Source organism: Cynocephalus volans, chromosome 11 (assembly GCF_027409185.1).
Source record: "Cynocephalus volans isolate mCynVol1 chromosome 11, mCynVol1.pri, whole genome shotgun sequence".
NCBI classification, from domain to species: Eukaryota; Metazoa; Chordata; class Mammalia; order Dermoptera; family Cynocephalidae; genus Cynocephalus; species Cynocephalus volans.
This window is the reverse complement of record NC_084470.1, coordinates 123,206,660-123,222,688: the sequence shown is the minus strand read 5'-3', so window position 1 is coordinate 123,222,688 and position 16,029 is coordinate 123,206,660. Positions and strand designations below refer to the sequence as shown.

Below are 16,029 nucleotides of genomic sequence, written 5' to 3'. Positions count from 1 at the left end.
CTTCATGTCTATCATAGCTTCTCCCTAGGATATATGTATTATTTATCTTTGACCTATGAGAATCTGGGGGAAAGCCAATGTTTTGGCAGTTTTTGAAATCTTCATGTCTTCTTAACAAAGTATCAGTGGAGCTTTTTTTTTAAGCATTTGGTTTTTTAATCAATCTAGGTTTCACAAAAATAACGACTTTAAAGATTTGCCCCCAGAATAAAAGCCAAATTTTGTTTTAGGAGTAGCTATTAATGACTATTCCCTGCCTTAATGAAAACATATATACTGTGCCTCATGGAGATTTAGCATCTCTCCTGTTCTTTCAGGTTATTCATATGGCCCCACTAGTTCCCAGGCATGTGATATATAATCAGTGCAGAAGTTGTTAACGTAGGTTAGGGACAGACAACAGACATCATTAAGCCAGAAGTAGATGCAGACCATCAGGCAGGGGGATTCCATGTTGTCTTATCCACTTCAGATCCTGTCGTCGCCTCGCTAGCTCAGGACATCTTCAAGGAGTTGTCCCAGATCGAAGCCTGTCAGGGCCCAATGCAGATGAGGCTGATTCCCACTCTGGTCAGCATAATGCAGGCCCCAGCCGACAAGATCCCTGCAGGGCTCTGCGCGGTGAGTGGCTACAAGGCGGGGTGCATGTTTTGTGTGTGTGCGTGTGTGTGAGAGGGAGGGAGAGAGGGAGAGGAGAGCTCTGCAAGTACCATCCACCCACAGATCCTACCTAGCAGACAGGAAACTGATATCACTGGAGACTCATGGGGTGATTTTACTGGGTTACTCTGCCCAAAAGGACAATGGGTGCTTCTCAGAGGCTTAAGAAAATGGCTCTTCTTGTTCCAGAGGTACCCTCGGTAAACTGAACATAACGCCCCCATTACACAGCACCACTAAGTAGGTCGTGTGGCTATCTGAGCCATTGTCATACACCACCCATCCCCATAGTTAATCAAGTAACAAGTTATGTTGAGAAGACTTAGAGCACTCTCTACTATTTAATTATTCCCCACCCCCCACCCCCCAAACTTGCCTTTTATTAATTAGCTTCCTCCGGGTTGCTATGTGGTATCCACCCAGTAAAGATCGTGGTTGTTGGGCACACCCACCCAGAAGCAATTCTGACTCCTTTCCTTCTTCTTTCCTTCAGACAGCTATTGATATCTTGACCACAGTAGTAAGGAATACAAAGCCTCCACTTTCCCAGCTTCTCATCTGCCAAGCTTTCCCTGCGGTGGCACAATGCACTCTTCACACAGATGACAACGCCACCATGCAGGTATCTGAGACATGGACACTAGAAGAGGGACGATGGCTCCGCAGTCATGGGCTTGTGGTTTCATGCTTTTGAAATATGTTTCTCAATTTTGTATTTATCCAGAGGACCTAGTAAGGGTTCAGGCTGCAAAAGCCAAGCATTCTTAAAGAATGTGGCTAGCAGGCATCCTGCCTACCTGTACCTGGGTATTACTACTTGGAAGAGATTACAGACATCTAGACTTGGGGCTGTAAGAAAGTCTTTCTGAATATTTCTTCTGTTAATAAAGTCAGCAAAGTGATAGGCATCTGGAGAGGGGAGAGATGCCTGCATATGTTTCCTCTTTCTGTTTCTTGGGTAAGTTGGTTACTTTTTCAGGTCTTTACTACTGTAATGGATTGTAAAGGTTGTAGGAGCTTGTCAGTGGATGTTGATCAGCTTGTAAATCTCTAGACAGGTGTAAGGTCTGTCTTTATTCCCATAAAGAACTGTAGTACACCCAATTATTGCTACATCTTAGACATATTTTTCCAGTACTATAGCTAGATCTTTATGGCTACAACTCAGTTTGCTTGGCCACTGTTCCTTTTGATCAGAAATATTCATTTCTGAGATAACTGATTGGGCAAAGGGGGCATTGTGTAATGCCTGTCTGTATCTGTAACAGTAAATTCCGGACTGCAGTGGTATGAGCAAACCCTGTAGGCCGATCTTATGAGGCATATGCCTCTTGAAGGCCTCCTGGCATCTGTCTCCCAGTTGCTAATCTTGCTTGCCACCTCTGTCTCCCCAGAATGGTGGAGAGTGCTTGCGGGCCTATGTGTCAGTGACGCTGGAGCAGGTAGCCCAGTGGCATGACGAGCAGGGCCACAATGGGCTGTGGTATGTGATGCAAGTGGTGAGCCAGCTCCTGGACCCTCGCACCTCCGAGTTCACTGCGGCCTTTGTGGGCCGCCTTGTCTCCACCCTCATCTCTAAGGCAGGGCGGGAGCTGGGAGAGAATCTGGACCAGATTCTTCGTGCCATCCTCAGTAAGATGCAGCAGGCAGAGACTCTCAGTGTCATGCAGGTAAGAGGACAGTAGGGAGCTGGGCTTTCCCATCCCTGGGGTGACAGAGATGGGAATTAGTGTGTTGGTCCTGAGTTGTTTTATCCTCTTTCTTACTATCCCTATAGACAGTTAAGTAAAATTGGATTTGTTCTGGCCCGAGAAACATAAGCAAGGAAATCTCCGTGTTTTCTTGTCCTGTGTATGGTACTCTCAGTGCATAGACTCTGTGTCTTGATTGACTGGCCCACTCCCTCTCATCTCCTATGTCTCTGAGATTGAGTTCCCTGAAGCAGATGTCCTCCTTATCTCCTAGTCTCTGATCATGGTGTTCGCTCATCTGGTGCACACCCAGCTGGAACCTCTCCTGGAGTTTCTGTGTAGCCTCCCAGGACCCACTGGCAAACCTGCCCTGGAGTTTGTGATGGCTGAGTGGACAAGCCGACAGCATCTGTTCTATGGCCAATATGAAGGCAAAGTCAGGTAGGGCCCCATCTTTCTTCTCTGGGCATTCTACCCCTATTCACATTTCTTCTTTCCCTGATTTGCTCCATTGATTTTTGTTTAACATATCAAACTGTCCCTTGTATTCCCTTTTCCCTATCTTTCTCTGTTGCTAATGTGTATACTTGAATAGCTGCCATCTTGAAATCTCCAAAAGACAATAAACACAGGTAGACCAAATATTTCTCATCTCTGCTGTCTAGAGATGCTCCTCTTCCACAGACTTCACCCAGCTAAGTACTGCCAGTGGTTTATTCTCCATTATAAACCCAAGCCTTCTAACTTTCCATCCTGGACTTTAGTCCCATCAGTTCTTATCACCCTATTGCATTTTACGGTGTGGACAGCCATTGTGATGCTTGCTCACTCTAGCTTTGTTTGAGAAGAACTGATCTCATTAGACCATCTCATAAACCCTAAATCCTGTTTTCAGCTGAACTTTCTTACCTCCTAATTAGTCGTGAACAGAATTTTCACCATCAGAGAGAGGGTCTCAGGACATAATTGCTTATCTCCTTGGAGTGGACTCCAGATGGGTGGCTAATTGACCATTTTTGGCTCTTCCTTGCCAGCTCTGTGGCACTGTGTAAACTGCTCCAGCATGGCATCAACGCAGATGACAAACGGCTACAGGATATCCGCGTGAAAGGAGAAGAGATCTACAGCATGGATGAGGGCATCCGCACCCGCTCCAAGTCAGCCAAAAGTGAGTGCTGCTGGCATCCCTCCAGTCCCATCCATATGAGGGCTAAGGATGCTGGTCTAGAGGGCAGGTATATACTGTGATCTATATTTTTAAAACATAATTGTTAGTGATGGGTTTGATAAAGAGGCAGGAGGAAACTGTAGGTAAACACTGGATCAGTGCCTTCCTGTTGTTGAAAGTTGACAAAAATATTCTCAGGTACTAAGGATCCCCAGCTTCCAGCTTCATTGTGGGGCTTTGCCACATGTATTCAGCATGACTTTGTTATTGGGTTGCCTTCGGCCTGTGTCTGTACTGATTTATAGGTAGTGAGTACAGAGCTACTGTCTTCAGCAAGGTTTATAATCACCTATGCCATCTCTCAAACTGCAGTCATAGGGACTGGAATAATATGCTCTGTTGGTTTCAGAGCTTTATTACTGACTAGAGCCTATCTCCTTTAATCCGTGGACTCTTGTCTCTCCCAGCTTCTGAACTGTTACAAAACCAAGTCTTTTCCTTCCTTCCCAGACCCAGAGCGCTGGACAAACATTCCTTTGCTGGTCAAGATCCTAAAGCTGATCATCAATGAGCTCTCCAATGTCATGGAGGCCAATGCCGCTCGCCAAGCCACTCCTGCAGAGTGGAGTCAAGGTACACCAGCCCTTACTCCCACGAGACTTCTTTAACCTGGCAGATGGAGTTATAGATGGTCAAATCATTAATTTGGTTTGTTGAGTGACTTTTTAAAAATATGTATATATATTGAATGGATACTTTGTTGCTGGCACTGTGGTGAGTGCTAGGCATGTAAAGAGCTACTTTTCAGGTCTGCCTTAGGAAATCTCACAAAGGTTGGGGTGGAAGGCATCCAGGAGGCAAGCTACCTTAGCCTTTCCTTGGTTTGGTTCTTAAGATTCCCTCAACCTTTTATCTGTCCACCAGAATACGCTGGGTTCTTCATTCAAACATACTGGGAGGGTTTGGCCATCCTTGGTTCTCTTCCACTAGGGACTAGAGGCCACATTGCAGAAACCCTCAGAGTCCTTCTTTTCTGGCCTGTTTAGATTTCGGGAGGGAAAATGCATGAATATGCTCTAGCTGCTTTTCATCTCCAAGTAGATGATTCCAATGATATGTGGGAGGACCAGGAAGAGGAGGAGGAGGAGGAGGAGGATGGTTTAGCTGGCCAACTTTTGTCTGACATTCTTGCTACAAGTAAATATGGTAAGCAGCTTGAGAAGAGGATGCCATGGTAAATACCTTTTCTTTGCATGCTGGTGCCAAGAATAGGATACCCAAGAAAGGGGAGAGGTGGGCCCATAAGGGATGTTTCTTGGGCTCTTGTCCCTTCTGCCTCAGCTGTGTGGTGGTGTGTCAGCACCCAGGGTGTGATCACAGGCCCCTGCCTGACTGCCCTGTGTCGGCTGTGTCTGACAGAGGAGGATTACTACGAGGACGACGAGGAAGATGACCCCGATGCCCTGAAGGATCCTCTCTATCAAATTGATCTGCAGGTGAGAGTGCCCAGAGAAGGTGTCTTGCACATGACAGTGGCCCAAGCCATGGAAACAGGAATACGGGTTCAAATCCAGCCATGGTTCATCGTGGGAGCCTCAGGGGCAAGAGCTCCTATCTTGCTGAGTAGTCAAGGGCTTTGGGTGGGTTGGGACTTGACTACACCAGTGTTGTAATCCAGCTTCTTCAGGCTATGGTGAAGGTCCTCAGGGTAAAATATGAGATATGGCCTTGGAAAAATTTTGTTTCCCTATGGAATTTTGTCCCTGGATTATACCTAAACTAGATACAAAAATATAGAAAACCATTCCTCAGGGAGCTGGCATTTATATAAAAGCCAGCATTCCCTGTACCATTTGATGGTGGTTCACCCATCTGCAGATGGGCGACCCTGGGAACCCTCAGTAATGCCAGCCTTATTTTTCCCTCCAGGCATATCTCACAGACTTCCTCTGCCAGTTTGCTCAGCAGCCCTGCTACATAATGTTCTCAGGCCACCTTAATGACAACGAGAGGCGGGTTCTACAGACCATTGGCATCTGAAAGGGGGAACCTTTCCACATTTGCTCCTTCTCCTGGTCCAGCCACAAACCATTTTGCAGCCCTCATGGCTTTGAGATGCACTTTCTTCTCAACCTAGAGTGGCCTCCTGGCCCTTGGCCTCTGCAGAGTGACACTGACAACAACTCAGACCAAGCTCACCAGTGCCGTCACTTAGGAATGCTGGAACAAAGGATATTTCTCAAAGTCCCCCTGAAGACATCCCATCTCTAGAACCTTTTTTCTCCCCAACTCTGCCCCTACCTCTCTTCCTAGAGTCCTCTGCTGGCCAGTCCAGAAACATTGTTGCCCAGAAGAATTATGTATTCATGGATTATTTTGCCCCACCTCAAGAGCACAGGAAGTCATGACCATTTATATTCTAAAACAGACTTGTCTACTTTTATAGGACAACAGATTTGTTCAGATAGAAATCCTCTTGAGAGATCATTATGCTTTCTGATCTTGACCTCTGATGCTCTGGGATCTTAGGAGGAACAAGCAGGAGCGGCTACATTCTAAGCTCTTTCCAGTGAACTCTCCTCTCTGCTTCCCTCCTACAACACTAAGGCTCCTCTCTCAAAGGAAGTCATCTTGTTTTGCCTCATTGCATGACACAACCCCTCCCCCCAAGCTTTTCCTATATATACATGCACACACAAAATATGCCAGACAGATGGCAATTTGTTTTTCCTTTTTTAGAAAACAAAATGGAAAAAAAGGATTTTTTAAAAATCCACCTGACCCAACTTTATTTAGTATGCCTCTCCCACACATTACACAGAGTCTGATATTCAAAGGTTATCCCCTCTCCCTCAAGAATCCTCTTAAAGTGGTTAAGTTGTAGCCCCCAAATTTGCAACATGTATTTTTCTAGGACAGTAAAATAATCTTTACAAGTCAATTTAGTCGACATGTTATAAGGTGTCTTAGCCCCTCTTTGCCTTCTAGTCCCTTTAGAAGGAAAGTAAAAAAAGGCAGTGGGGGGGCAGATTAACTAGAGCCTATTTAAACATTTTAGTGTGTTTTGGCAAACCTAGCTCAAAATGATTCTTAGAGAACTGGCATTGTTCAATCAGGTATTTTTAAGGGAGATCCCTTAATTGGGAAATTTAGTTTGTTGTGGGTTCAAAGAGTAAATGAGGATAAAAAATCAAAAGGAAGGGCCGAGCCCATGGCGCACTCGGGAGAGTGCGGCGCTGGGAGTGCGGCGACGCTCCCGCCGTGGGTTCAGATCCTATATAGGAATGGCCGGTGCACTCACTGGCTGAGTACCGGTCACGACAAAGACAAAAAAAAAAAAAAAAAAAATCAAAAGGAAGAAGGTAAAGCCCAGAGTTCCCTCTTTTTGATAGCTCCTACATCTGGAGCCCCATTTTTAATAGCCACAGAATTTTTTTAGGTTGATCTTCTCACAAATAGGAAATACAATATAAAGTGAATCTGAATCTCCAAAGGGAAGGGCCCCACCGTGGGGTATTTACTCTGTAGTACTCTATGGAAACCTAGGATGTTGTAGCTGGTAATGACTATACGCCACTAGATGTCCCTAGTGTTCAACCTCCATGACTGAGGTGGGAGGTATTTCAGTTAGTTACGATCTTAGAAAAGCCTAAGGGCATGTGCTCAGTTGTCCTCTGCTAGCCAGGTTGTGAAGCTAATACTGGATTCTGCTCCTGTTGCTTTTCCTCTTTGAGTTGGAGGAGTCCTTGATATTGGGGAAATGATGGCAGGTCTGGCCAAGTGGTACTCAGGAAACTGGTCTGATCCTTGGAGACTTGCTCCATAGTGGATCTCAAGGCAGTGCCATTTGGGTTTGGAACTGAAGGCAGCAGATTGTTCCACAAGGCCAAGTCAGCCTCTGAATTTGGCATGCAAGAATGATCTCATGCTAGCAGAATTGAACTGCTGAGTTTGGGAAGGCTTGAGGCTCCCACATATAGACTGAGAATGGGCCTGCTAATTAGAAAAATAGTCAATATCTAGTGCCAAAAGTGGTCCTAAGTCCTCTGGCAGGGGTCCTCTCTTCCTGCCCTCATGCAGATTTGGGGAAGACTAGGCCTCCTGCCTGAAGGAGAACTTGAGTCCTGAGGAAGGGCCCTAGTATCATTTGGGGTCACCCCAGGCCAGCAGACTTGCAGCTGTAGTTGAGAGCAGAGGGTCTTGGAACCCTTTGTGTACAGGTACTTCCTTGTGTTTCCATAGTATTTTCATGCACATTATCTCATTTAACCTTTATAATAGTGTATTAGTCTGTTTTGTGTTGCTATAACAGAATACTTGGAACTGAGTAATTTATAAAAAAAAAACGAAATTTATCACTTACAGTTTCTGAGGGTGGGAAGTCCAAAGTCCATCTGGTGGTGACACAGTGACCCAGGAGTCTCACATTGCAAGATAGGGAAGCAGAGAGAGAGCAAGACAGACCCTCCTATTCTTTTAAAGCCTCAGAACTATACCCCTGACCACCATTTTTAATCCATTCACTACTGCACAGTCCTACAATCCAATCACCTCTTCAAGGCTCCACCTTTCAGTTACCATAATAGGATTTCCCACCCTCTTAACAGTCACAGTGGGGCTAAGTTTCTAATACATAAAACTTGGAGGACGCAATTCAAGTTTCAGTGGGTTTGGGGGGGACATAGTTCAATCCACTACACAGCGTGGATGTTACTTATTTTCTATTATTGAGGAAAAGAATTTGGAGAAACTGTCTAGTGTCATCAGGAAGAAGAAATCTGTTGGAAGCCAGTGGTATTGACAGAAAGTTGATCTCTAGCTCCTGTTTTGTCTCCTTTTTGGCCAGAGAGAACTAGCTTCAGTCTGGACAGGGCAGGACTAACTGGTTAGGAGGAGCTGACATTCAAGATAAAACAAGTGAGGTCATAATAAGCAAGCATTTAGCTGCTCTTAGATATTTCCGGTCTCCTGACTGGCGAACAGCAGCAGGACACCAAGGGGTTTCTCAGGAGTTTGTTGAGCTCTTAGTGGAGAGAACTGAAGAGACAATGAAAGAAACACTGGGAGACTGAAAAGCAGATAAAAGTCCAAGAAAGGAAGCCAGTATCACAAGTCAGACCTGTAAATAACATTGATTAGGAAGTTTGAACCTACAACAAATGACTCAAAAGCAGATAAATAAGAATGATGAAAAATAACCAGAAGACTTTAATACATGTTCATTATGAGCTTAAGAGCAAGTGATGCCAAACTCCTTATAGTCTTTTTCAGTTTTGTTAACTAGATAATGTGGACCTAGTATAGAGTCAAAGCATTAGGGAGATAAACACCAAGGTTAAGGGGTGAGATTCCCCAGCTACCCAAAAAACAAAAGAGCATTAGGAAGATAGAAATTGGTAAATAACAGGCCGGCCTGTGGCTCACTTGGGAGAGTGCGGTGCTGATAACATCAAGGCCACGGGTTCGGATCCTATATAGGGATGGCTGGTTTACTCGGTGGGTGAGCGTGGTGCTGACAACACCAAGTCAAGGGTTAAGATCCTCTCACCAGTCATCTTTAAAATAAAAAATTGGTAACTAACCACCAACTACCATCAATTAACGCCTTGTAGTATGGCTTCTAACGATATGTCCCAGGGCTTTGTCCTTAGCCCATCCTTTGATATGAATGATGAATGAGGTTTTTTTATGCCATACCCATTCCAAAAAAATTTGAAGCCATTTATCAAAAGAAATAATTAGATAAGCAAGGAATGCTGGTCATATTTTTAGATAATAGGAAACCCCTGGGAAGGATGACAGTTCAGAATCTAAATTTAAGATCCAAGCAAGTATCTCTAAAAGCTAGGATCACTGTGCCTGTCAGTGCTCCTAGCTGCAGTATTCCCTTCTAGTGCTCAGCAAGAGGCTCCCTGCCAGATGAGCCTACTGCCAGAGGAAAACCGAGACGTAGAGGACCTAAACTGTGTCAACAGAAAGAAGCTTGAAGGAACGGAGAATGCTCAGCTGAGACAGAATCAAGGAAGACAGGACACTGCTTTGGGAAATCAGATTGTCAAATTAAAGACACTTTCTCATGCCAGCCAGACAGACCTATGACCATGAGTAGGTAATAGACAAAAGGCCAGTTTTTGGCTACTCTGTTTCTTTTCAATTTCAGTGAGCATTAAACTTGCATTAGACATGCAAGGCCAGTGCTAGATGCTGGAGAGGCTTGGCCCCTTCCCTCAAGAAGTTAGCCTATAAATAGTGCAATAAATGTGGGGAGTGCTATGAAAGAAAGAAGTACTGTGTTCAGTCCTCACTGCCCGAAAAAGGAATTGGCTAATGGTAAGTGGGGGGAAGAATTCAGGTAAGGTTGCATGAACAGAGCACTTGCAAGGGGCTAACACTACCTAGTTAGACTTCAGAGCATTTAAATGCCAGTGACTATGCTAAATACTTCTACTGGGATTATCTCACTTAAACCACCTGCTGACTTTACAAAGTACGTTATTTTGCTTACCCCATTTTATAGATTGATGACACTGAGGCAGAGATAGTAAATGTTACTTGCCAAAGGTCACATTGCAAGTGTGTGATAACCATCCAAGCAGCTTGCACTAGTTCTGTCTTGCCTTTCCTATGCATTTGCCAGGCAGATGAGGTGGGGTAGGACATTCCAGAGAAAAGAAAGTAAGAAAAGACCATCATGAAACAATTTCATTTTCAGACCTTATAAATCCACTAAAATTATTGAAATTTATGGTTCATGGGGGTCTCGGACAGAAACAAAGACGGAAGCACAAGTGAGGACCAGATGGCAGAATCCTACAAGATCTACTTCCTCTAGAGAATGGGAGACCACCCAAGAATTTTAAGCAGAGACGACATGATCAGGTTTTCACCTTAGCAAGTATTCTGGTGTCAATCCAAACATGACAAGAAGGACAACTTGGAACCTGGGATGAAGGGGTGAGAGATGGGAAACAGGAATACAGTCTGGCAGCAGCTACGACAGTCCACGTGGGAGAACCAGGAGACTGGACCAAGGAGTAACTAGAGAGGATGGAGTGAAAGAGATGGATTAGTGAAATGTTGTCAAGGTAGAGTCTATAGGACTTAAGACTGATCGGGAAGGATTTTTTCAGAAGTGACAGCTGTGGAACAAGTTGTCTTGCAGTGTTGCAATGAGTTCCTCCCCATCCATGGAAGTGCCCAACCAGAGGCTGGACATTCAGTTAGCACTCATACCTATCATGGAAAAATCTCCCATTCTCAGAGGGATTTACTACTAGGATCCCGGTAGTAAAGCAGCCAAAAGTAATTAATAAAATTTCAAAAATTGTGAATTATCTACCTTTCTCTGATGATGGTGCAGGTCAACATTAGCCATCTAATGAGGATCCTTTCCAATTTTCTACCTTTTTGAGTCGGTGAGAAAAGGATGGCGTTACTGCTGGTTTCATAAAATTGCAGATTGCACTAGGTCTTTTATACCTTTGTGGAATTCATGGTTTTGTACTAAATGTGCTGGGGGGAAAAGAACAAGGAACCACTGGCCTGACCAGAAGGCCTAGAAAGTCTTGTCAAGTCTTGAGTCGTTCTGACTTGGCGTGATTACATAACTGGAAAGTGAGGGAACCGGGGCAAGTAACGTTCCCTCTAAGCCTTGGTTTCCTCATCTATAAAATGGAACTAATACCTACCTCACAGGATTGTAGTTAGAATTAAAGATGACTTAGTTAAAGCACCTCAGATGGTGAAAAGTCTCATCCTATCCCCCCAACCATGGCTGGGAGCTATGTTTGGCTTAGTCTCCCTGACTCACTGGATTAAACTGTGACTCAATTCAGTTTCACAGATGCTGCTGCTAAATTAGGGTCTTTGGTGAGCCTTTGGGAGGACAGCTCTGTAAGGAAGAGACTGTAGCACAGCAGCCCTGCCTGGGGAACAGGATAGAAACAGGTGGTGGTTCCAGCTCATGTCTTCCACCTACTAAGCAGTTTTTCTGTAGTTATCTGGTGACATTATAAATTATTAGCGTATTTGCTTTCTTTAGATTTTCTCCTTCCACTTATTCCCCAAACATACCTGAATTCTTTGCATTTTCTTGCCTTAGTTGCTTTTGGAGAGTGGAAAGCGGAACTGCTTGAGGATAGCCATGTTTCTAACCCTATAGTGAAAGCTCTAGTGAACTGAAATCAGCCCCAGGGGCCTGGAAGAGGAGAGGGAGAGAAAAAGAAAGAGGGGTGGCTTCCCCAAAGACATATAAGAGAGAGTCCATGGGGTCTTTGAGTGGTGAAGACTCTGCCCTGATCCTGGCAGAAGTGAGAGAACTTCCTAGGGAAAAAGCTTCATGGAGTCCCTGAGGATGCTGGACCCCAGGCACCAGGTACTTCCTTGGAAGGTCCCTATTCCTGGATCCCACAGGCCAACACTACTGGATTTGCAGACTTATGAGATGTATTAGCAGAACCCACGTAGACTGAGGCCTGGAGGGCCCACCCCAATATTTCACATTGTGTGAGACCTCAGGACCTTTTCATAATCCTGGAAAGTTGAACAAACCATAATCAACAGACAGAATTCCCCTTCAGGTACCAGGATAGACAATCTGATCTATTTCAACTAAAAGGAAATTTTTTAAAATGTATTTCTTCCACACCTGACTTTGTGATTGCAAGTTCATACGTGCTGTCATACTCTTCACTAGCTCCTTGGCACAAGGAGGTTTACTAGCAAGAGCACAGAAACCAGCGCCAGTGCCCTACGATATGACCTTAAGTAAGTTATTTTTCTATGAAGAGAGAGCGAGGCAGAATGGGCCAGAGCGCCTCTGCTAGCTCTGACTTGGGGATTCTAGTGGGTTTGACTGAACCGTATAGTCCATTTCTAAATGAGGAAACCGAGGCCAGAAGGGTTAGGTGGTTTCTCCAAGTTTGCAGAGCCAGCAAGTGGTAGAGCAGGAATCTCTCTAGGTAGTGGTTCAGAAGATGGACTCTTGAGCCAGACTGTCTGGATTTGAACCCAGGCTGTGCCATTTACCAGCTGGGTGACTTTGGGCAAGCTACTTAAATATCTATGTCTCTACTTCCTAATCCACAGAACAGGTATAATATTAGTATCTGTTTCATGGAGTGAGCGATTGTGAGGATTGAATAAAGTCAATATAATACAACGCATTTTGTAGTGCTTCCTCATAGTAAGTATTAATGTTAGCTATCATTAGTCTAATCCCAAGTGTAACGCAATTCTGACTACCTAAACCTGCCCTTACAGAGCTGGTCTAGCCAAGAAAGACCTTGTACAACAGTTCCCATTTATGCAGATAGTTAACAGAGGTAGGCTGAGAACAGAGACCTAGGGGTGGAAAGGGCTAGTGGAGGGCTGAGGCCCATGGCCTCAAACCCTTTCCAGGAGAGGGAGTGGGTCAGACAGGGGAGAGCTGTAAACAGAGCCTTCCTCTTCCCTTACCCTCACATCCCAAAATAACTCATCTGCCCCCACCCTGCCCAGCTGGCAGAGCTGCAGGCTGAGTAAGGTGCCATTTAAAGATAACCTGGCCCTTCCCGTCTGCCCCACTATCTGCAGCTGCTGCTGCTCTCATGGCTACCCAGGGTGTCTCTGACCAAGGGGCTGCTCACAGATGCCACCCAAGTCAGCCTGGCTACACACCCTCTTTTCCTATTGCCCAGGCTGCCTAAGCTTTGTCCAGACTGTCCAGGGCACTCTGTAAACAAGCAAAAGCCTGGCATTCTGGGAGAGGAAATCCTGCAAAGGCATTGATAAAAATCCCTCTGGGGAAGTGTCCCGTCTTGCCAGTAGCTGGGTAGCAGTGAGGCTGATCACCACAGTCTTTCACCCACACTCAAGTCCCTCCCACCAAGAGGATAAACCCAGGAGACACAGTCTTTCATGTACAACAGGAAAGATTAAAGCTAGACGCCAGGAAAAAAGTTCTAATTCAGGAGAGAGATTTGTTTATTCTGGGGCAGTGGGAGCCAGGAGACCTGGGTTCTTTTAGTCCCCAACTAAGCCATGAGACCTTGGCCAGGTTCCTAGCCCTCTCCTGGGCCTGTGGGCTACAAGGAGAATCAAGGCTCCCTAGAAAGGGTGTGACAGATTAAATCAGAGGAAAGGACTCAGGGTCTTACAGAGGGAAGGAATGTGTAATTACCTGTCTGCGGGCATTAGGTTGCCAGAGGCAGGGCAAGGAGGAGCAGCCTGGAGTGCTCCTCTGATGAGGGCACTGACTGACCAGAGGCAAAAATTGAGAAAGGAAGGGAGTTTCCCTTATCTGGGAATGGTTCAACTCAAACCACCAGAGGCCAGACTAAAGTGGGGCAGGAGCCTCCATGGCCAGAGAGCAGGGTGAGGCAGGAGCCTCAGGGATGGAGGCTCAGGGCCCAGGGCCTGGGAAGGGAAGGAGGGCTCAGGAATGCCCCCACCAGTGTCAGTCTGCTCTGACATGAAGAGGAGCATGGAAGGGGTTGGAAGAGCTCCAGGCTGGTCATTCAGCCCAGGAGTGAGGTGACTCAGCAGAGCGCTCCTACCACAGCCTCAGGCCAAGCCCAAACTAGATCACAGGCATGGGCCCAGCCCTTCCCCTCCTCCCGGCGTCCCCACTCAGATATCCCCAGCTACCTCTCCACCAAGTGCAGACTCTTGCTGGGGATGAGGGCTTTTTATACCAGGCATAGCACTGAGCATTTTAGACATGTTTATGGAGAGGCAGGTGGTGGGGCCAAAGGGCCTGTGCTTCAAAGTCACAAGAGCCCAACTTCAAATCCCAGCAGTGTGAACTAGGGGAATTAACTCCTTCCAACTTTGGTTTCCTCATTGGTACAATGGAATGAGCTCATTTGCAACGTCAGTTGCTAGTGTTATCATTATTACCATATTCCAGGCACCCGAGGAACAGCCTCATGCTAGCAAAGCCTATATTGTGTCTCATCTAATCGTAGATTACTCTCTGCTTCCTATTTTCCATGCAAGTTCCTCCCCCGGTCACTGGGTGCCAAGAGATGAGCTTGGGGAGGAGAAGATGTTCCTGTGTGTCCTTGGCTGGAGAAGGGGTAGTGAAGCCCCTCCAGGCCTGAAGATTTGAACAACCTCTGCCAGGGCCGCAGTCCCTCCACGGTCCTCTCACCCATGCCCCACTCCTCACTCCTTCCCAGCACCATGTCCTCCCTCAGGACTCAGGTTCATTATGGTGACACGGCAACCCCTGCTAAGGTCAGAAGTGCCAATTCTCCCAGTGCTGCCAGTTCTCCCCTCCAACCGGCCCCCTCCTCACCCTCTGTCCTTGTCTAATCACTTCCTATCTACTGGACTGAAAAATTTTCCTAGAATTATGCAGTTAGAAAGTCACTGCTGGGGGCTGACTGGTTAGCTCAGTTGGTTAGAGTGCAGCATTACAACACCAAGTTCAAGGGTTCAGATCCCGGGAGAGGCCAGCTGCCTGTGTGTGTGTGTGTGTGTGTGTGTGTGTGTGTGTGTGTGTGTGTGTGTGTGTGTGTGTGTGTGTGTGTGTGTGTGTGTGTGTGTGTGTGTGTGTGTGTGTGTGTAAATAATTTAAAAAGAAAATCACTGATGGTGTTGGCAAGCTAGGTGTCACTGCAAGTTAGAAGTGTCAATAGGGGTGTAAGCTTTAAGGAGGACTAATGGGAGAAAAATGGAGAAAAACCAGAAAGTAGTGAAGGATGAGTTTCAGGAAGCATGTGGTTTTGTTTCGGTTTTTTAATAGGAAAGACTTGAGATTTTGCTTTCCTAGGGAAAAGAAGCTAGTAAGGAGGGAGACACTGAAGACACTAAAGAGAAGGGATAATGAGACAATCAGAAAAGGCCAAGAGTGCACATGTAAGAGTCAGCCTTGGGTGGGAAAGATAGCCTACATCTGAGGGTTGTTCGACCATGACCGAGCACCTATGGCTAGGGCTGGGTGACAACAGTGAACACGGCCACGTGGTCCCTGCACTCACGGAGCTTGTGGTGTAAGAAAGAGCAGATAGGTGGTAATGGGCACACTGTATGGGTGACGGTGGATTGTGGGGTGTCTCTCTTTGTCCCTCTGCTGCTGCGTTTATGACTGTGTCCTGTGTGAGTACATACTCTTGCTAGCCCATCCAGCTACCAGCCACTTCCTGGGGCAGAAGCCTGTCCTCTCCTTATTTCAGCTCTCCTGGGTGGGTGTCCTAGCACTCACAGGGGTGCACAATGGGGCAGCTCCTCTTTGAGCAGCCCTTCCCTAACCTATTTAGATTCTACTGGGCCTTCCATGGCATGCCCTTGTTCCCTCACCCCAGAACATGAGACATGCTCACTGTCTGCACCATCTGCTGTTGGGGGTAGGGGTCCACCCTGATTTACAAGACTCGGGTCCTACTATTGCCTCTACCATTTACTGACTGTATGAACTTGAGCAAGTCCCTTATCTTCCCCGAGTCCTAGGTTCTATGTCTATAAAATGGGGTTGATAATAACACTTACCAATCTTGCTTAGCTCCCAGAGCCTTGAAAAGATTCTAA

General features: G+C 46.1%; 1 protein-coding gene across 2 annotated transcripts in view; it reads left to right on the top strand.

Moving 5' to 3' along the window:
- Positions 1-10,853, top strand: part of IPO9 (importin 9) — a 43,991-nt gene extending 33,138 nt beyond the window's left edge. The window contains exons 16-24 of one of the 2 annotated variants that reach the window (XM_063113737.1): positions 473-621; positions 1,154-1,282; positions 2,055-2,330; positions 2,626-2,792; positions 3,386-3,519; positions 4,030-4,152; positions 4,621-4,725; positions 4,939-5,015; positions 5,449-10,853. In XM_063113737.1, coding sequence (XP_062969807.1) covers positions 473-621; positions 1,154-1,282; positions 2,055-2,330; positions 2,626-2,792; positions 3,386-3,519; positions 4,030-4,152; positions 4,621-4,725; positions 4,939-5,015; positions 5,449-5,559 — 1,271 coding nt within the window. In that variant the 3' untranslated portion in view covers positions 5,560-10,853. The other variant, XM_063113738.1, reaches the window with a different exon arrangement.
- The last annotated feature ends 5,176 nt before the right edge of the window (positions 10,854-16,029 follow it).